Consider the following 21,905-nt stretch of genomic DNA (forward strand, 5'->3'; position numbering starts at 1 on the left):
CAAGTGCAAACATCTCGATTTGTAATACAGTAGAAGTAAGCACAATGAACCAGAAAAAACAAGATCTCTCTATCTATGTGCCTCTATAGGCATTGCTAGATGGTTTTACTGTACACAAATAATATATACGTACGTAGGGGATGAATGTACATTAATATTTCCATATGTACCATGTATAATATACGACTGCGCAAAATTTCCGTACGTTGTCATCTTTTTGTTAAAAATAAAAACAGAGGGAACTAACAGAGGAGATGAGAGAAGAACTTAGGGTACATCCATATACGAGAATAACAGAATAATATATGTATATACATATTTATCACAGACAGTTCGCGTCACTCATTTGGTCACTTGGTTGTCCGAATGGAAGAGATGATCCAGCGCTCTTAACGAATATAGGGCAAGGTGGGAGTGTAGGGGAAATTGTTGCTCATTATTTTACTATTTGTGTGAGTTCTCTCTCTTAGAACTAGTTCATTGCCTGTAAAGCAATTCATTACACCCGGTACTAAAAAAATGAGTAAAAGGGTCTTTTGTGTTCGTTGGAATGTATGTAACAGGTAGAATGTGGCAACTCCGACCCTATACAGTATATATATTTTTCATCGTAATCAACAATCCTGTCTGTCCATCCTTATGAACAAAGATCTCACAGACAACAAGAGCTAGATCAACCAAATTTTTCACACCCTACCAACTTTATCTATTATTATTATCTATTATACTGATTAATTACATAAATATTGGCAGTAACAGCTGTTTTAATTTTAAAGAAAAACAAACTCATAAAAGTATGTATCGGGTATTCTTATGGTTGGGGTCGCGACTAAAGCTTTTTCGTTTAGTTTTAATTTAAAAAAACACTTTGAAACCTCTTAAAAAATAATGGACAGATCTCTTCGAAAATAGGCTGATCTGGCAGCGCTGATTGGTACTGCAGGGAATTTATCAGAATTGTTTAGACAATATTTACATTTCGATGTCTTGTACTATCGAACTGGCGTCAATGAAAATATTTGAAGGAGAAGAAGGAGGGCGGAGGGAGTAGGGTGTGAAAAGTCTTTGTTTTTTTATTTTTGTGAAATTACTTTGTTGTTGTTGGCTGCTATTTGATCAATTAATAAATTAAATGCGGCATGCAAATCAATTGCCAAAATGCCAATGAGACATTGACATTGAGAGCATTACCTACCCTCCTCCACTGCCACTACCACCCCCAATTGCCACCACCCAACACCCACCACACGATGATATTAACAGGGCTATCGATCGAGCAGGTTTCTTTTTTACAAACGCCACAAACATCGCGAGTCGCGTCGAGCAAGTCAAAGCAAACGCAATTCGCGTTGGATTTACTTTCCTGCCCCAGTGAAAAAAAACGAAAAGAATAATTAGATAACAGATTAAGAAATATATATATATACATCACGTATACGCACAGTACGACGACGCAATGTCCAACGAACTAAGCGAATTAATTGCACTTGGCTGCGCGGATCTCACAACTTCAGCGAATGGAGGAACTGGTGAGATCCAATTGATTCTCGATACCCAGCGTCGTCTGAGCATTAAACAAATGACGGCCACAGAGTTAAACAAACTGCGAGCAGCAACAGCTGCCGAGGAAGAAGCCCAGGCTCGTGCGAAAGCCGAGGCCAAGGCACGAGCATTGATTGAGGAGCAGCTGCGACTGGCTGCTCAAGTGGAGGCCACCGCACGAGCCAGAGCGGTAGTCGAAGAGGAACAGAGAAAGAAACAAGTAGATGAACAAAATAGGCAACGGGAGGAGGAGCAACTGCATCAAGTGATGGAGGCAAAGAGAAAGAAAGAACTTGATAGAGTTTCGAGTCCCTCCCCCAAGAGTACATCCCCAGACGGTGTCATTTCACTGCCCAACATATTAAGCGATTCCCTGGAGACGGAAGCTCTACTCTTTCCACCTGCTAGTACTGCATCTGGAGATGACTCCTCCTCCCCCACCTCCTCGCAGCTGGCCGACTCAATCGAGTTGCTGCGCAGCCAGCGAGCAGCTCGTAATGCATCCTCCCAGCAGCGCAGTCGAGGACGTTCACCGTCACCGCCCGAGGTACGTCACCGGGAGAGAAGTGCCGCTCCAGAACGCTTGCACAGCTCCAGCATCAGCAGCATCAACTCGGCCAGCGTCAGTGAGAGTCGACGTGGCAGCACCGCCAGCGCTCTCAGCAATAATGATCCCCCTGTGGAAGTGACACCCAAATTCCCATTGTCCAAGACCGTGTCAGCACCCAACATCATTAATCGACGGCGTAGCAGTTTAACGAATCTGTTTCCGGGTCCCTCACCACTGGTGGCACCCGAGCCCATGTTGCACACAAATCCAGAGACACCGCCTCCTCCGACTCGAAATCGCCAGGAGGATGAATACCGTGAAATACCTAGCGGCAAGATGGTGCATCGCACCAAGACACCTCCGCCAGTGGGTGCCAATTTGGGTGTGTGCCTCAAACGGGTGACGGCGCCAAGTGGCTCGATTACGGTTAAGCCCAAGGAGGGTCCAATGCTGGGCGTGGTCCTGCGTAAGGTGGAAAAGAAAACGGAACCACAAAAGAGCATACTGGATGACGATAAACCCCTGTATCATCTGTCTATTGTGCGCAGTGATAACAAGGAGTATAAGCCGGCAGCGAAACCGAAGCCAAAACCCGCCGCTGTACCACCAAAACCCTCACCAGGTGGCATCCTAACGGGTCCTCAGGTGGTGCGCACCGCCAATCGTCCTGCCGTGTCCTTGGCAAAGCCGCAACGTCCCCAGATGGGTGTTCCCATAACCATTACGAAAATCGAGGGCGATAAGATAATCATAATCAAAAAGATAATTGTTCCCAAGAACAGTAAGATACCGGAACAGTATCTGCAGGTTGGTCTCGATATCTATATATCTGTGATCTGTGTATGGTGATCTGATATGATTCGTGATCTGTTAATCGTCTAGTGTGGTGTCTGTAGGTGTCTCTTTATCCCTATCTTCATCTCCTCATCCTTTTTCCTGTGTTCTGTTTTGAATTTGCCTTGTTTGCTGCTGCTATCGATAGTCTTATCGATAAGTTTACACACATTTACACAAACACACAACGCAAATTAAACGATATCGATAAAGTTCGTCGCGATCGTAAAATTGTAACATTAATTACGGAATAGGAGCTAAATGAAACTTAATTAAAAGAGTGGAACTAACTCGTGAGCATGAACAATAAGTAAAATAAATTGAAGCCAAGTGAAACACGAATCTTAACTATATGGAAGTTTAGAAGAATGGAATCTAAATAAATTTAGAATACAATTAAGTGAGTTCTACAAAAACTGTACAAGGTTTGATACTAGATCCGAGTTTGTGAATTCTTATAGCTTAGCTTATAGCTTAGCCAAGCTCGGGAATTTGCCTTGGACATAAGAAGGATTAGAATTAGATCTCGAAATTTCTTTTAAGTAGTAACAGAACTGAACTTTTAAGTGAAACGAAACTAGAAGACAAAGTGGAAAAATAAATAACATATTTTAAAGTCCGGTGAAAATCTAAAATAATCATTATCGAATAGAAGATTAAAGTTTGTGAATTCCTCTCGGATTAAAACTAGATCGTGAAAAGATCGTGTTGCGTTCGGCAAGTGCTTAAATGAGTCAAGATGTTGGCAAGGCAGTTGTCACATCGCCTCAACCGGAAAAGCAGCTAACGGTTGCTGCTGCCGAATGCACTGCAGTTTCCACAACGAAATCAGGAGAGGAACCGAGTAAAATGCCTCCGCCTCCAGCTTCTTCTGCGCCTGCAAATGGACAACAATTCTTTCAGGTTGTTTCGCCGCAGTTCGCGTCGGTTTTATCATCGAGTTTGCCGGAAACCAAATGCGCTGTCCGTTCGCCGATCTCGTCTCCGGTGGCGGTGCGTAAGAATCGACCGCTGTTGCCGGCGAGTCCCAAGTCGACGCCTCCGCTGGCGCGGAAACAGCATCATCCAATGGCGTACAATGCGGCAACGGGTGCAATAACAACTCCCACTCGTGTGGTGGCCAATAGTCCCGTCTCCAGCATTTCTCTGTCGTCCTGTAGTTCTCCTTCCTCGTCGCCGCCACCGGTGCCCTGTCGAGCGCCGAAGCAGAAGACCAAGACTGCCATCGATCTGGACAAACTGCTGCTGCAACAGCAACAACTGGAGGAGAAATCGGCAGCGGCCACCACAAGTGCCAAACTGGATGCGAATTTCTACGATGCGGAGATTGAAATGATGAACAAGTATCTGAAGAGTCTACCCGACTACAGCGAATTGGATCGTAAGCTACATCAGGAGTTCAAGGAGTGCGAGGATCTCTACGATCGTCTCAAGCGACAGCAGCAACATCCAAAGCTCAGCAAATCCAATTCACAGCAATTACCGCAAACAGTCAACACTTCTAGTGGCCTAAGCAAATCCTCTTCCATTAATTTTGCCAACAATCGTGCATTGCCTCGACTCGCCGCCTATAACTCAAACTCGATTTTGGCCAAAACGGAACAGCCCAAATTGCAGCGCAGCATTTCCAGCAACAATATGCCACTGGGTGGCAGTGCAAATGGCAAGGTACTTACCCAGGCAGCACAGAAATCAGCAGCAGGTCCGTTGAGTGACTCGAATTTATCGTTTAACAAGCAGCTAATGAACGATTTCTGGAGCGAGAATCTCTGCAGTTCACAGAAGCGACAGACGCCAAAGCGTACATTTTGGAACTATGAGAAGATTTGTGGCGCCCAATTGGGCGATGATGGTCAGCCCTTTAAGATGGATGCCAAGACGGCCAAGAAGCTGGCAATTTTTGATCCCACCGTTGCCGAGGCGGCACAGAAAGAACTGCAGAAACAGCAGCCACAAAATCATCGTTTGCAGAAAAACGCTTCGTTGTCGCAACTGGATTTAAAAGTGAGACAGGCGGTTACCAAAGATGATCTCTACAAGCTGATATTATGCAACAATGATCAGCCAAGGGCAACAACGAATTTTATTAGTCGAGTGCCTGTGAAACAACAGCCTTTAACAGTCGCTACATCCTCGTCGTCCAGTTCCACTTGTCAGCAGCTGAACAAGAGCATCTCAATGACACATGTGCCGGGAATTGGACCAACAACTACTCCAGCTCCTGCGCCTGCTCCTTTGTTGCGCAGCTCTAGTCGCACCCATATACCCTGTTATATGAAACATCTGCCATCGCTGAGTCGCAGCACATCCAATTCGGCCATTTTGATGACGAGTAAGGAATCACAGCTAATAAAACCCGTAGGTAACAATAAATCCTCGACTGGTGTGCTCAAGAGTTCTAGTAGCTCCTGTGTGCCATTGTTTCGTCGACCGACGGAACCAGCTAAACAAGTGGCAACAGCTCCATTGGCCGCGACAATTGCTGAATCCTCCAAAGAGTGCGCTTCTCTGGAGCGCAAGTCGGAGAAGAGCAACAGCACTGTGAGTAGCAGCAGTTTTACAGTGACCAACTGTTGCACCACACACTTGCCACAGTTATCCAAGTTCACATCGTCCTTTCACATACCCTCCACAGTGGATGTGCCAACAACAACAGCAACAAGTAGCTCTGCAACCGCAGCAACATCAACAAATGCTGCTAGCGCAGCAACATCAACAACATCTTCCTCATCAGCAGCAACAAAGCGTCAAAAAGATGTGGACAATAAATTGGAAAAATGTCTTAATGACATGCTTAAGCTGAAGAGCAACAACAACAACAGTAATAGCAGCAACAACAACAATGCACTTATGTCCGAGTCATTGACAGTTGAACACAACAAAGAGGATGTCAGCAACAAAATATGTAATGATTCGCAGATTCCAGTGCCAGTGCAACTCTACGATCCACAGAAGTCGCTAATGCAACAACAACAACAACAGCAGCAGCAAAAGCAACAACAGAGGATTGCATATCCCATTGGCAAGTCCAATTCGACCTCTCAATTGTCCATGGGCTATCAGCGTCTGTTGCAGCAGCAACAATTGCAGCTGCCGCAGCAGCAATCACAACAGCAACATCCACCACAGCAACATCAACAGCATCCACAACAACAACAGCTGCAACATCAGCATTATCCGCAACAGAAGCGTGCATTCTTAAACTGGAACTCTTTTGCTTGCTCCACCATGAATGGCAACAGCGATGCCCTACTGCAACAACAACAGCAGCAGCAACACCATCCACATGCCCACAAGTTGCAGCAGTCATATTCCACTTCGCATGTGATCAAACCCAGCAATTCTAACCTGGCCATATTTCAACAAAAGCATACAAACAAGGAGAATAAATTTGGACAAAGCTTGCAACAGGCGCAGCATCAGCAACAAGAACAACCTCAACCTCAGTTGTACACTTATCAGTCTATAAACAACAACAACAACTCCAAGCTCAGTTATCAAACACGTGTCAATGTTGCTGGCGGTGCACCACTCACCCACTCGGCCTCTTTTACAGCCGCACAGCGTCCACACTTTGGACTGGGCATGATGAGTCGCAATTACTACAATCTTCCCAAGCAACCGCAGCAGCAACAACAACAGCAACAACAGCAACAGTCGCTGCAACCGCAGCAACAACCACCTTTGACGCATGAACGCAAACCGCTGCAAACCTTTGATCCATATGCGTATCCCAAGCCCAGTCAACAGAGTCAGCTGGTGGGGCAGCCGGCCAAGTACCAGCCTCAATCACAATCTCAGACTCAGACTCAGGCTCAACCACATCCGCATACGCAGTTTCTTAACGCTTCCGTTGCTGCGACTGGCAGCGGCAGCGGCGTCAACGTTGGCAGCGCTGCGCTTCAATATGATTCAAATACAAATACGCAATTGTTTTACGGTCAACCACAAAAACAACAACAACAATTACAACTACAACAAAGCAACTCTGTCATATACAGTCACTCACAACAACAACAACAACAGTTACACCAGCAACAACAACAGCAAAATGAAATGTCCAAATCCGTTTTGGGTCTGCATTTCATCGAGGTAGATTCTCTTTTCTTGGCAAATTATTACGTTTCTCCATATTTTTGTTATCGTTTTTTGTTACTTGTTGTATGTTACACACATGTGTCCAGAATGCTGCTGCCTACTACTAACACACACACACACTTGCACACTTAAAAAACGAATCAACATCGAAGCTACAAATGTGTGGAAATTAATAAATGCAGCAGCTTTTGCCTAGAAATAGTTGTACAAACTAGCAATTTTTTCCAACTCTGAGTTTGCTTTTTAATTTGGATCACATCTTCGACCCACTTGCAGGTCGAACTTTTCAAAAACTACTACTACGCAAATATTGAGAAATTTTCAGCCTTCTAGCTCTTACCGTGGTTAATGTTGCGTTGATTACTATATTCAAAAAAAAAATACTATTCAAAAATTTGAAAATTAAAAAAAACGACGAAAAATTTGATAAATACACATTTGGGAACTTACATTTAATATAAAGAGGCACTATAAATATATATCTGATAATTTTGACTTATTTGAATTTTATATTCTTCAGGAATTTATCACTTCTTGCCATAATTATTTAGCATTTCCTTCTACATATTTCTTAACATCTCTCTCATAAGATGAATTCCTCTGGCGATTTCACCGATCAATTTATAACATGAATATTTTTGGGGGCTGTTCTTATTATTTTGCACACGTCTGTAGTTCAAACTCTGAAAATAGATTGTTGACTCATCATTTATTGCACTCCAAAGGCCTACGCTCCGCTTGGGGCCAAGAACAGTATTTGAGATTGTAGCGCGCATTTCCTGTGCGAAAAGTGCCTTCACCTTCCTTCCATCCCTGTTTCCCTTCCGCCTTGGATCACCTTGTGTCCCATTGTGGCCTCTCTCATCAGACGCGGCGACAGCGTTGCACAATCGTGTGGCAAAAGCAAAAACCAAAAAGCAAAACTAAACCGAAATTCAATGTCAATTTTGTGTGGTTCGCTTAAAATAGATTCACACTTAATTTATGTTGTTTATTTAGTGCAAACACTTAAACACCGCATTACTTTTATCTTTATGTTTTTAATTTAATTTATATTGTATTTTAACACCTGCCAATACTGATCTTTTGCACAACTATTTCCAAAACTTCTATTTATAATTTAAAATGTGTAAAAACCAAAACTCGTAAAATGCTAAACAATCTGCAACTTGCCTGCCTATTCAAGAATATGTAACATCAACAACGAATACGAATCCGAATACATGGAATACATAAAACATACTCGTACATTGTTCTCTTCCTCCTCTCTGAACTAAACACTCGAATCGATAGAACGATTGTTGAATGCTCTTACAAAAATATGTGAAATTTGGATTGGAAACATTTTGTTTGTAATAAAATATTTCTTTACGGCTTTCGAACTTTTTTCTAATGTTGCTTAAAATGCCGCTTGAGAAAAATCGAAGTTACTCATTTCTAATATGCATAAACTGTTGAATTTTGTGAATTTCCATCGTTTTTCTTATTTGATGTTTCCAGTTTCAACCTTATATTTCATTACTGAGCTGACTCGTCTTTGTTCTTGTAATTCTTACAAAAATAGAGTATTTGCAAAACGGTTAGATCTATTAAGTTGCCTGCCTTGGGTTTGTGGTTAGTTTTTTTTTGCTATTTAGCATAGCAAACAATAATAGAAAAACTGGCAGCTCTCCCGCGGTGGCCACAAAAGCAAGCGCCCGGTTCAGAGATCGAATCGGATCAGATCGGAGCAGAGGAGCGTGTTCTATGTTCCGTCCGCCCTGAGCACAAAACACTCGCCAGCTACTTTGGCGGCTGTCGTCGTCGACGGCGTCGTGGCGATATATATTTTTCAATTTTTATAATTAGTATTTGTGGCGTGCGCTTTCGTAAATGTTGCTCTGATTTCGGACTGTTTGTTGTTTGCTTCAAAAAGAACCCGCTGAAAACCTCAAAATATAAAAATTCAATTTAAAAAACCCGCTAATTTTGATAGCCAGCTGGCAAATGGCTCAAAGTGCGTGTAAAAATCAAAGCCAAAATTCAAAATGCATTGAAGCAGTTGAAGCAAATTAAAGTTGAAATTGAAATTGAATTCGATTTGGGTTCAGAATCAAAATTGCAATCGCAATCGCTATCGAAATTGTCGCTGCTTCTGTTGTGTGTCTATTTCTGTCGAAGCTGCCAAAATATATCGTACAATTTCAATTATTTTTACAACACATAAATACGCTCTTTATATATACTATATATGTATAAATATACTAAGTACATATACTTAACTATACAGACAGTACATATTCTCTCGTCGATTTAATGCAAAAATACCAAATATTGTAAAGCGTACATTCAGTTAATTTCATGAAATAGATCAAGTCAAAAGGAAGAATCTTTAAAGCAAGCGCTCAACTTTGATCAGTTCTTGCATCTATCAGATACATGTGTGTACATATGGATATGGCTGTGTTTGTAGCATACGAATATAAGTAATATTTATCGGATTTCCGTCATCAGAGCGAAGGAATTAAAAAAATAAGTACGAGAAAAAAAAGAAACCCACGCAAAAAAAATGGCCACATTTCTAAGTCGTTTTCAACGTGAAAAAAGCGAAAAGATTTTACCAAATGAAAACGGCAGCAGCAACATCAACACGACGAAGAAAACAGCTGACATGGAGGCGGCGGCAGCGACGCCGACTGCACAGCCGCGTCAGCAGAGACGCTACATGCGCAGCGCGACGGCAGCGAGCGTCACACAGCTGCTCTCTGAAAGCTGCAACAGTTTGCTGCAACGCTTTCGACGCAATCCGAGCGAACGACCTGATAACAACCAGCAGCAGCAACAACAACAACAACAACAACAACTTCGACAGCAACAGCAGCAGCAGCAACGCAATCGGTAATCGATGCAGAAGAAATGAAGCAAATGAATTACACACACACACACACACAAACAAACATACACACATACCTACGATCAGTGTTGCCAACTCTTCAGGTCCTATATATTAACATTTTTAATTAGATACAAAAAAAAAAAAAAAAAATCAGGAAATAGTTTGTATTAAGCTACAATTTTAAATAGGCAAAAGGATTATAAAGTCTTTGTGCAGACAACTTCGTGCATATAAATCATATAAAGTGTAGATCTGTATTAACAATCAATTCAATTTAGCGCTTTTTCGAATAATTGTCAGTTTTTATGAAAACCTATATCTCAGAGCCTACTCAAGGGAAAAAGTCCTGATCTGAAAACTTACTTATTTTTGAAGTGCTAAACTCAAGAATTTTAAACTTAAATATTTTTCTGTGTGAGAGCTAGGAACACAATTAGGCATTGTCACTGATTTTATTCATACAACAAAAACAAAACTAATTATACCACATTTTGCACAGTTTTAATCGGAGCGGGTATACAACGATATAGTATTCTTAATAATAATGATTCGGAATATTGACATTAATTTTTTTTAACTTTCAAAATAGCTTTAATTTCCGCCAGTCGCTATTTAACAATTTTTTGCCGCCTTTGGCATTCAAAAAACTTTCGAATTGGCGGGAAAATAGCTGAGTTGGCAACACTGCTTACGCTGCACACACGTATAAATTATTTTTAATTTTTTATTTATTTTTTTTTTTATTGTCAACCAACAAAAACTCGGTCAAAATGTTGCCAGACGCGTCATCATTTATTTTATTTTCATTAGATTTTCTTGTTGTTTTTCTTTTTAGTATTATTCGTTAATTTAAGTATGTAATTTGCCCCATTGCCATTAGTTGCAGCGCAGCAACGCGCTGCTGCGTTTCTCTACGCGTTCTTCTCTAATTCTCTGCAGTAGCCAAAGAATTATGTAAACATTAAAATCTAGTGCGCTTTTGAAAAACGTTAACGTGTTAATCTGTGAAAAGTGTGAAAATATTGTATCCTGATAAACGTTTAGTTTGACAAGTGTCCAGAAATTCCAATAATTAAAATTAGATAGAAAGAGAAACAGAGAGAAAGAGAGGTAGTTCACTTTATGGTATATATACATAGTAGTTCTATCCCATTCATTTACTTAAGTACAGATAAGCGATCTGTATTAATATTATTTCAATCATACGTACATAATTTTTCGATTGAATTATTGCAGAGCAACACTGCAGTTGAGTAGAGCTTTTAAGAAAGCTTTCAAGTTTGAGAGCTCGCCTTTCAAACTCTCTCTCTCTCGTGCTCTTTCGGTGTCTGCCATCTGTCTGGCAACTCTCTTGATCTTTTCGCGCTCTCTGATTTTTTAGTTTGCTCTCTGCTTTTGCAAAGCAACTACTCTTTATTTATTTATAATGCAAGCACATTAAGTCTACGTACGTACTCGCAAAACGCAATTCTTTTATTGACTTTCTTGAGAGAGAGAGAGTTCAAGGCTTTGCCTCCAAGCTTTTCCAAATGTTTCCTTGTTTCATCAACCTGACGGAAGTTGAGAACAATATTGAAATGCATTTTTAAGCAGGCGAAGCACAAACAAAAGAATAAATTCAGCTATTCATGCCACCCACTCTTTGATCACTTCTCTTCTCTCTCTTTCTCTCTCGCTCAGTTGTTCTCTGTGGCTTTCTCTTTGTCTGTCGCGCACAGCTGCTGGGGCAAGTGCGCAATATTTTCACACTTTTTCACAAAAATAAAAACGATTCCTCAATAATTTTTCGTAGCCGCACGGCATTTTCCAACATTTTTATTCTTTTTTCCGATTCATCTACTCTGCGCGTATATTTTCTCGTTCGAATTTTCCTCAGTTATTATTTAGTCCGTGTCGTGGCAACGCGCGCGTTCTCATCGCGATCTGAGACGCGTGGAAAACGCAATATTTCGATAAAAATAAAATAAAATAAATAAAAAAAAGAAAACACCTCAACAAAACCTACACTGACAAAAAACAAATAGATAGAAGGGAATATAGCATATCAAAGCGTGCGTCATTAGCAATTCTTGTTTTGTTTTGGGCTTTTATAGTGCGCCAGCCATAAACGAGGATAGCACAAACAACAACAACAACGAACGCTCCAAGACTCCAACGAATGAGAACAGCAACAAGAACAACAACGATAAAAGAAAAGGGAGTCTAACAAAACAACAGAAACGTCGCCGCAGCTCGGAAAAGTCTTCAAGCGGTCGAAGGCGCCCGGAAGCGGAAAGAGACAGGGACAGGGATAAAGAGAGGGATAGGGAACGCGAACGGGAACGGGATCAAAACACCAATATGGATCGCCACAGACGCTACTATGCAGGCGGTGGTTTGGGCTATCATCCCATCACGAGTGGTAGCAGTGCAGCGGGGGGAGCGGGAAGCAGCAGTGCCGCCATTATGGGTCGTTATCAGAAGAGTGCCACAACGGCCAATGCGCTGGACAGGCTGCGAACGCATCTGAGTCCCGTTAGCAGCTACTATAAACCGGCGTCAGTACGAAGCAGGCGTGATCTAGAAGATGTTAGTATCCAATTATTTGCAGTGTATTGCCAATGGAAAACGACAATGATGACGATAGCAAGGATCGTAGACAGCCACCGACAGAGTCTCTCTTAACTGTCATCATTTCACAACTCTTTTTTTTTGTGCAGTTGGGCTGAATATTGATTCCGCGATCTCGAGAATTCATGAAATTCACCGTATAAACGCTATATCAAATTTTTTCTGGAGCATACTTAAAATTGTTGGTCCACTTTTTTTTTTGTTTTTACCTGTCGCATGAGTCACAACAAAAGTCAGTGGCCCAAATCTGTCACAGCCCGAAGAAACTGAGGGAAGAATTGGGAATGGGATGTATCATTTCACTAATATGATTGCTAATAAGCAATCCTCGATTGCTACATTATGTACCCAATACACCACATTTATATATATATATATATACGTATAGCAGGTGTATATAGTCAATAGTCGGTATATATATGCATTCTGTGCCCACATGAAGGCGTTCGTTTTATAGTGCTGCTATAGCATATAGAATATATCTTCCTTCTCGCCGTGTACATTAACGCCGCCGAAATTTATTTTCGATTCCACCAAAATGTCCGTGCATTTTTTCCCACTCTCCGCTCCGCTTTTCTACTGGGTCTCTCTCTCACTCTCAGTTGTCTGATGTACATATAATAAAAAGCTATTCACAGTTTCACGATTCTTGATATATATATTTATATATAAACTCTGAAGGTCGGCGTGCCGTAGATTTTTGTTTAGATTTCGCTTGGCGTTCTAAATAAAAATACAAATACAAAAATAAAAATAAAAAAACGCCCACCTCCCCTTTTTTAATGAAATATTTTGTTGGAGAAAGCTGCTGGATGGGAAGACTTAAATGCGAGTGAAATTGCGTGAAATGCCTCTTAAAACACTGTTATTAACCATTGCCGAAATGGCCAATTTGAGTGTGTCTTTTTGGCCCTGTATCTCTTAGCTGTCTGTCTAAGTCGAAGTCTGCCTCACACGAAGCGTGAAACTTTTTTCGAACATCGCACAGTGGAAACTCAGGCTGAAAATCGTGACAATAAAAGAGATTATTTTTGCAGGAAAGCATAAGTTAGGTCCCCACTATGATCCTTGACCGAAAGAAGCACCCTGTATGAGCATTCACTTCTGAATCTAAGAAGTTTTCTATCAAATGATTCCACATATTTTTGTTTTAACATTTTTATTGGTTTAAAAGATCTTATTTTTGTCGCACAAAATGAGATTACGCCCCACTGCACATCGTCGTCTTTGTCGTCGTCGTTTCCATTGGTTTCACACGAGTGCTGCTTTAAAACACTTTCAATCTCTTGATTAAATCCCTTGCGATTGACTTGGTTTCTCTTTGTGACGCACAGCGTCGCGATTTCCTCTTGGACAAAGACAAGACGCCGACAACAACAACCGGAACAGTTTCTGCCGTGTCACGGCTGGAGAACAAATACTCGGATATATTGGAGCGTACGGCAGGACGGCGTCGACACGAGGAAGATCGTGACAAGACATTGGAACCAGATGATTATGGTGGTTTATTGTCGCGCAGTGCCACATCGCATCATTTGGCCAAATCGAAGTTATCATCGAACTCCTTCAACGCCTCCGATCGCACTGCCAAAGAGCGGACTCCCTACAGAAGTCGGCTCCAACAAAGACAGCGTTATATGGCGGATTCTACAGACAGTGGTTATCTAACCAGTGGTAATCGATTGCTGGACGATAACTATCCACTCGATTATAGTGGTGGTGGTGGCAATCGTTATCATCATCAGACCAACGATTATCATGATGCACTGCGTGCTGGAGGCGCTACAGGGTATCCAACTAGTCGTTATGGCCGTAGAGCAGCAAATGAAGATACTGCATTAAATGCACAGCGTTTAAGTCGAGCTTATGGCCGAAATAAAACTGAACTTGTGACTGCAGATACTCAAATCAACACTGAGAATCACACGGAGAATTTTCGCAATCGCTTCGGCAATCGACGCAGAGAAGAAGCGCCTCCGCCGGAATTAACGGCCGAGGATCGAGAGATTCTAGCGGATGATCGTTCGTCGGAGGATAATGCGGCCATATTGTTGCTGCTGCGCGAAGATAATCAATTTCTGGAGGCAAAAAAGTTTGAGGAACGCATGCGCAAAAGACGCGAGCTTAAGGAGCGTGTGAGGCAATTGGATGAACTGGAGGCTAAAAAGAAGACTGAAGCAGAAGCAAAAGCAGCAGCAAAAGCGGCAGCAGCAGCACAGATGGAAGCAATTGAAGCAGCAGCAGCAACAGCCACAGCAGCAACAGCTACAACAGCAACAGCTGCAACAACTGCTTCTAATGGAGATGCCCCCAAAGAGACGCCCAAGAAAAAGTCGCGCAACAAAAAAGTAACTAACGAAAACGCTGATACCAATGAAATTGATGTTGAAGATGATGATGATGATGATTCATGCAGCTCAAGCTCAACAGAGAGTAGCTCTGATGAGAACGATGATGTCCAACTAACAAACACAAAAATCACAACAACAACAACAACTACAGACGAGACCGACACTCATTCAAACTCCAACTCCAATACGATTCCAAGCACAAGCAACAGTAACAACAACAACAACACGACCTCCTCCTCCTCCACCTCCTTATCATCAACATTATCTGCTACTAGCAACATAATACCCTCTGCTCTCTCTAAACTAACACTGCAAGACACGGCGGCAACATCGACAGCAGGCAGCAGCAGCAACAACAGCAACAAAAATCGTTTACTGCTCAACACAGATCGCAACAACAACAACAGTAACAGTAACAGCAGCAACAATACTTACAACGATCTGTCCAAATATAGACCCAGCAATCTATTGCACTCTTCAAGCTCCGGAGCACTTGCCTTTGGTGGCATTGGCGCTCGTTTAGCAGCAACAGATTCACGTCGACAGCAGCAACAGTTGCAGCAGCAACGTTATCAGGGAGCAAGTTCGCGCACAGCTGCGGTGCTCAGTGAATTTGAACGCTATAAGCCCGCAAGTTATCTGAACGATAGTTATGGCAGTTCAAGTAGCCGACGCGCCAATGCATTGGGCAGTTCACTCTACCACCAGCAACAACAGCAGCAACAGCAACATTATCTACAGCAACAACATGATCACTATCTGCTGTCCAAGAGTGCCACCTCAGCGGCACTGTTCCATAGGTCTCGCATTCCAAAGACTCTTTCGACATTTGTAAGCCAACTCCGATGCATTTTTATATGCAGCCTTGAGCTTCTTGCGCCCGCCAGCAATTGAACCTGCTTCCCTTTCCTGTTCCTAATCCTGATCCTCTTTCTAACAGTGTTGTCAGCATTTTAAGAGCTAAAGTATATAATTTGATCAAATAAGTTAGCTAGAAATAGCTAACGAATTGCGAATATATTTGTAAAAATTACAAAAAACCAAAAATAAAACAATATTAACTTTAAAATTTAAAGAAACCAAATTACAAATTAGAAATATAGGAAGCGTAAATCAGAAAATTCAACTTAGAAACAAATTCAGAGTACAAATATTATTATTTCTAAAATTTTAACAAAATATGAGACTGTCTGTGTATGAAGTGCAACAGCGGAAAATCAAAATATTTGATAAATAGTCACGCGACTGTCAGAATCGCTATAATTTAAAAAATAACTGTGTTCAATTTCCCTTTCTGTAAATCCAAATGTATTTTAAAATTAATTGGGAATAATGTCACATAATTTCATCCGTCCAATATTTCCTATAGCTACAAAATAGCTAAAATGGCAACACTGGTGCCCGCTCCTGCTCCCCCTACCCTCACACAACTTACAGCAAACTTACAGTAATGCTCACTAACAGCGCGCCGAGTTGCAGTCATGTTAACTAACAGTTATATGTTAACTTAACATTCTTGCATGTAAGAAAACTTGACCTGGTTTTTTTTCATAAATTTAAACAAATTAAAAAGCTTAATTTCCCTTTTACCATACAAGAAAAAAAAGAAAATGAAATAAATTTAAAAAAAAGTAAAGACAACTTATGTGATTTAAAAAAGACAACAACATTATTAAATATCAATAAGCGAATGCAATTTATTATTGCCCATTTGTTTTATGGTTTGTTTGTTTTCCTATTCTTTTTTTTTGCATTCTTATTTTTTAATTTCCCAAGGCATTTCCCAGTACATATATTTACATATGTGTATACATGCATATATATATTTATATATACAAAACAATATTATATGCTATTTGTTGTAAATGTTTTATATATTGAAAATATTAACCCAATTTATGTAAAACAAAAATTCTCAAAAAAAAATACAAAAAAAAAAAAACAAATTTGTCCGAACTAATTTTCTTATCGAACAAACGAAACGTATTTTTCTCGTGTTTTTTCTGAATATGATGATGAAAATCACAATGATGATGATGGGTTGATGTACAAACAACTTGATGATGATATGATGATGTAAATGGTTGGTTAATGGAATGTCTGTACTTCGGCGGAATAATTATGAATTGCATAATGGTGATTATGAAATTTGGAAATCTGGAATTGATGTGGTGCCAACGTGGGATCTTCTTTTGGACAAAATGTTAATGTGGGATCAACTACTGATTGCCTGGATTTCTGCTGGATACTTCTGGATTCTTACCCATAAAATGTGTTTTTTTTTCTTTTTCTCTTTCTTTTTTGTTTCTTTTTCTCTCTTTCAAATTACATACTTTATCCACACACGCACCTTATGTACTCGTCTGTGTAACTGCCATCAACTACAACAACAACAACCACGCCCCTCTGCTACAACAACAACTACAACTTCGTCTTGCAACCCACTACCAAAAACGTTTAAACATAACTCGCTAAATATTCGTCGTCCTCGTCGTCGCCAATTCTACTGAAATCAACGGATGTATGCACCTACCCACCCTACTCACGATCGAACCACCATCGTCGCCAACAACACCACCGCTTCCACCGATCCGACAACAATAAACAGACAGCTAAGCCCGTCATTCAAGATGATGCTGATGGTCACTTAATTTACCACAACGGAGACATTCTCCATCACAGATGTTCGTGACAATTTTTTCGTTTTTAATTTCTTTTCCATATTTATGTTTAGAGATTACCAGAAACTATTTTCAAACAAAAAAAATTAATAATGAAAGACACTTCTACTACTCGTAATACTCTTATAGTTTTCAACTTTCCAAGTTTTCTTTATTATTTCTTAATTATCTTTCAAAAAAAAAAACAAACAAAAAACTGTCGACAAAGCGCACCAAAAAATTTTCACATTATTTCGCTTAATAATTTTCCGAACGAAAAACAAAAGAATTGCAAGTTGAACTCAACTTAAATGAAACCTTACAACATCTCTTTCTACAGTCAGTAAAAATAATTATAATTAAATTGAAGTTTCCTCTCTCTTTTTTCACTTTAATACACACACATACACATACATAAATTTCTTGAACTTTTGGCGCATAATTAATGAAATAATATCGAAACTGAAAACGTTTTGTTCAGTTCAGTTTAGAGCCTATTTTGGGGTTTTTTGCTTCTATATATCTGAAAGATAATCCAAGTTTCAGGTTTAGCTTTTATCGTAAATTATTAACAATTATCCTGTTATTGACTCTTGTTTAAAAACCGACTACAATTCGCATCCTTTTGCCAAATTTCAGATAAGATCATGGCCACACTCGGTGAAGGCACTTTTGGACGTGTGGTCAAGGTCAAAGACATGGAACGGTAAGTTCAATATTATCACATTAATTACATCGAATCCATTTCCATCCGTAAATTAAATGACTTGTTTTGTGGTTTCACAGTGATTTTTGCATGGCCTTGAAGATCATCAAGAATGTTGAGAAATATCGCGAAGCTGCCAAGCTAGAGATAAACGCTTTGGAGAAAATAGCACAGAAAGATCCGCATGGTGATCAGTAAGTTATAAAATGCTCAATTATTAAATTCATTGTATACTTATTAACTTTATTATTTATACTTGCAGTTTGTGCGTCAAAATGATTGACTGGTTTGATTATCATGGACACATGTGCATAGTTTTTGAAATGCTGGGTCTTAGTGTTTTCGATTTTTTGGTATGTTTGCCAACTCTGCAAATATAGAACTTTACAATACTTAATAAAACTAATATTTACTTGCAGCGCGAGAACAACTATGAGCCGTATTCCCTGGATCAAGTGCGTCACATGGCCTATCAATTATGCTATTCTGTCAAGTTTTTACATGACAATCGTTTAACGCACACAGATCTCAAGCCGGAAAATATACTTTTTGTTGATTCGGAATACTCGTCTCACTATAATCATAAAATTGTAAGTATAACATTATTGCATTTACTTTTATTTATCCATTTATTTAAAGGCAACATAAAGCAGTTAAAAAAATTTTTTGAAATACAAAAATATGATTTGATATTATTATTGTGAAATTTTTTACAACACATTTAAATTTACAATAATTAAAAAAAATAAAAATTCGAAGGATTACAAATTAATATGTAAATAGTTTTGAATTTTGAATACTAAAATTAACTTAAAAGAAAAAAAACAGTAAAGAGATCTTTTCAAATAATAATAATGTAAAATTTGTATATGACTGATTTAATGAACATTTAAAATAATTTTGTAATAAATACAATTTTAAATTAAAAAGCTTACCATTTAATATTAAAATTATTTAAGTAATTTATATTCAAATTAGACTTTAACAACTTAGGATAATTCATTTAAAACTTTTCTTCTCTTAATATTGTGATTTCTTTAATACCCAAATAGAATCGCGAGGTGCGCCGCGTCAAAAGCACAGACGTGCGTCTGATTGACTTTGGGTCTGCCACCTTCGATCACGAACACCATAGCACAATTGTCTCGACACGACATTATCGCGCTCCCGAGGTAATACTGGAGTTGGGATGGTCACAGCCGTGCGACGTTTGGTCTATCGGGTAAGTTTTTAATTCTGTTAATTCAATTAACTTGTTCTTTAAGCTAACTATACTTTTTATTTCTTGTGATTTGACAGTTGCATCTTGTTCGAGTTATATTTGGGCATCACGCTATTCCAGACGCATGACAATCGTGAACATCTGGCCATGATGGAGCGCATCTTGGGACAAATACCTTATCGCATGGCACGGTAATACAATGCAGCTCATGCTTTTATTTCTCAAGGCGCAGTTCTTTTCACCGAAATCGTTTAACGTATAGCAATCATACTCTTTATAGCAAAACCAAAACAAAGTACTTCTATCATGGTAAGTTAGATTGGGATGAGAAGTCCAGCGCTGGCCGTTATGTCCGTGATCACTGCAAGCCGTTGTTCCTCTGCCAGCTGAGTGATAGCGAGGATCACAACGAACTTTTTAACTTGATCAAGAAAATGTTGGAATACGAGCCCTCGTCGCGTATCACGTTAGGTAAGCGAAAGAAAATAGTCTAAATAATTGCCACTAAGTAAGGATTTAATAAAAATCTGAATCTATAACTGCTATTTTCGGTACTTGCTAATATTTCTCTATATTGTGTACATATATATAAAATTTATTATATATTGTGTTTCTATTTTGCTGTTTTACAGGTGAGGCCTTGAGACATCCGTTCTTTGACAGGCTGCCACCGCATCAGCGTGTTGGTGAAATGGGCAGCAGCAAGCAGCCCCTCTCGTCCGGCAGCAGCAGCCGCGAGCGTTCGCACAGTCTGTCCAGATGAGAATTACAGCGATTTGGTTATTGTTGACAACAACGTTAATCCAAACACATACACACATACAAACATGCATACACCCATGAGAAGAGCCATTAACAGGCAATTTAAAACACCAACGGAAAGCAGCAGCAGCAGCAACAGCAGCAACAAGAACTGCATTAATAATAAAATAAAAAAAAATATATATATATAATAATACTAATGGCGATCCCTAATTTAAGTGCTAAAATCTATTTAGAAATTTTGTAACTTGACTTGTATAGAAGGCAATTTATACACAAAAACTCAACTGTTTAGTAAATATTACGTGCATGCTGCACGTGCTGCTTCATTTGATCTGTGCATTGTCTCATCCACCCGCCAATCGTGTTTTGTTTTGTAATGATAACCAAATCGTGCATAATAAGTACGTACTACTATAATATTGATGGTGAGTCGTCTTCCTGACACAGACGCCAACCTTTAAATTTATATGTATGTATATTTAAAATGTAAATGCCACTGAAATGTGCACAGTCTTACCTTGAGATAAATAGAGAGATCCCCAGCTCGCGACTGCAATGATATAATTTTAATATAAATGAAACAACCAATGTAAATGTAATGTAAGAAAATCAATAACACGCTAGTTCTGATATCTATGCACATCCATATGCTGTCAAGCTAATAATGCAGTGGATTTGCTTCTTATATATGTAATTAATCTACTATTTTCAAGTGCGTGAGTTGTAAGTTAATGCCAGCCATTACACATCGCACACATACACACATAGTTTACCCACCCTCGTATATGTATACATTTGTAAAGATCAATTAATGTGACACCTCGTGTGCAACCTTCCGCAGTATATATTTTTGTGTAAATTATTTAGCAGCCAGTCATTCTTTTCCTAGGTAATGTTTCATGTATAGAATCGGCGCTGTTTATTCCGGTTTCGTTAAATTGTCGAAAATCGAAAAATTATAGGCAAAAATGCACGCAAAGCCACACACACACACACACACACACAAACATCAACATACATATACTACATATATTATATATTTTAATAAAAACACTGGAAAGCGAAAGAGAGAGAATATGAAAAAGTATATAACGTCATATACTGAACACTTACTTAATTCAAATGATTGTGAGTTAGTTTAATATTACATAAATATTAATTATAAATTACATTATTTGCAATTAAATAACCCGATCAACCAGCATATAAGATCTATAAAATCGAAAATATACCAATATTATTGTCAAGTTATTAAAATAAAGAATTTTAAAAATATCTTTAACCTTGAATTTATTTAGGGAGGGGGCTTTCGATTTTAATTATTAGAGAGCTGCATGAATTTATGCAATGAATGGGTCCTAGTGGGTTCAATTAAATACCTTTGAATGAATCGAATGCGTTAGAGAGATCGAACTGAGTTTGTGAATTTGAGTGAAGTTTCGCGTCTAGCCAACTGGGTTTTTTGAAACTTAATTCGAATAAGTAACAATTTTTGATACACTCGGATGCTCTGAAGGCAGCTGTTTCTCATGTTTATGATAAGTAATAGTAAGTAAGTAGCAAGCTGATTTTTGTTTGTCAAATTGTTAATTTGTTTTGTTTAATTCTCAAACTTAAGTGTTGTCAATTGAATGTAGTCTATGTGAATTGCGTATGAAAGCACAAATATATTAGAATTCAGTCGAATTTGAG

At 39.4% G+C, this 21,905-nt stretch overlaps 2 protein-coding genes across 2 annotated transcripts; both read left to right on the plus strand.

The window, feature by feature from the left end:
- Positions 1–848: 848 nt before the first annotated feature.
- On the plus strand, positions 849–21,488 carry LOC117789725. The gene is given in 11 exon segments (XM_034628833.1): positions 849–2,899; positions 3,629–7,018; positions 17,469–17,544; positions 18,160–18,226; positions 18,307–18,420; positions 18,489–18,579; positions 18,646–18,816; positions 19,279–19,448; positions 19,526–19,639; positions 19,711–19,919; positions 20,081–21,488. Coding segments are annotated over 11 exon segments (5,976 nt in total). The 5' UTR covers positions 849–1,456; the 3' UTR covers positions 20,212–21,488.
- On the plus strand, positions 8,537–15,873 carry LOC117789717 (uncharacterized protein DDB_G0287625-like). Its single transcript, XM_034628824.1, has 3 exons — positions 8,537–9,901; positions 11,993–12,467; positions 13,844–15,873. The coding sequence occupies exons 1-3, from the start codon at positions 9,573–9,575 to the stop codon at positions 15,752–15,754; spliced, it is 2,715 nt and encodes a 904-aa protein (XP_034484715.1). The 5' UTR covers positions 8,537–9,572; the 3' UTR covers positions 15,755–15,873.
- Positions 21,489–21,905: the final 417 nt, after the last annotated feature.

This window comes from Drosophila innubila (genome assembly GCF_004354385.1).
Source record: "Drosophila innubila isolate TH190305 chromosome 3R unlocalized genomic scaffold, UK_Dinn_1.0 2_E_3R, whole genome shotgun sequence".
Classification (NCBI taxonomy): Eukaryota; Metazoa; Arthropoda; class Insecta; order Diptera; family Drosophilidae; genus Drosophila; species Drosophila innubila.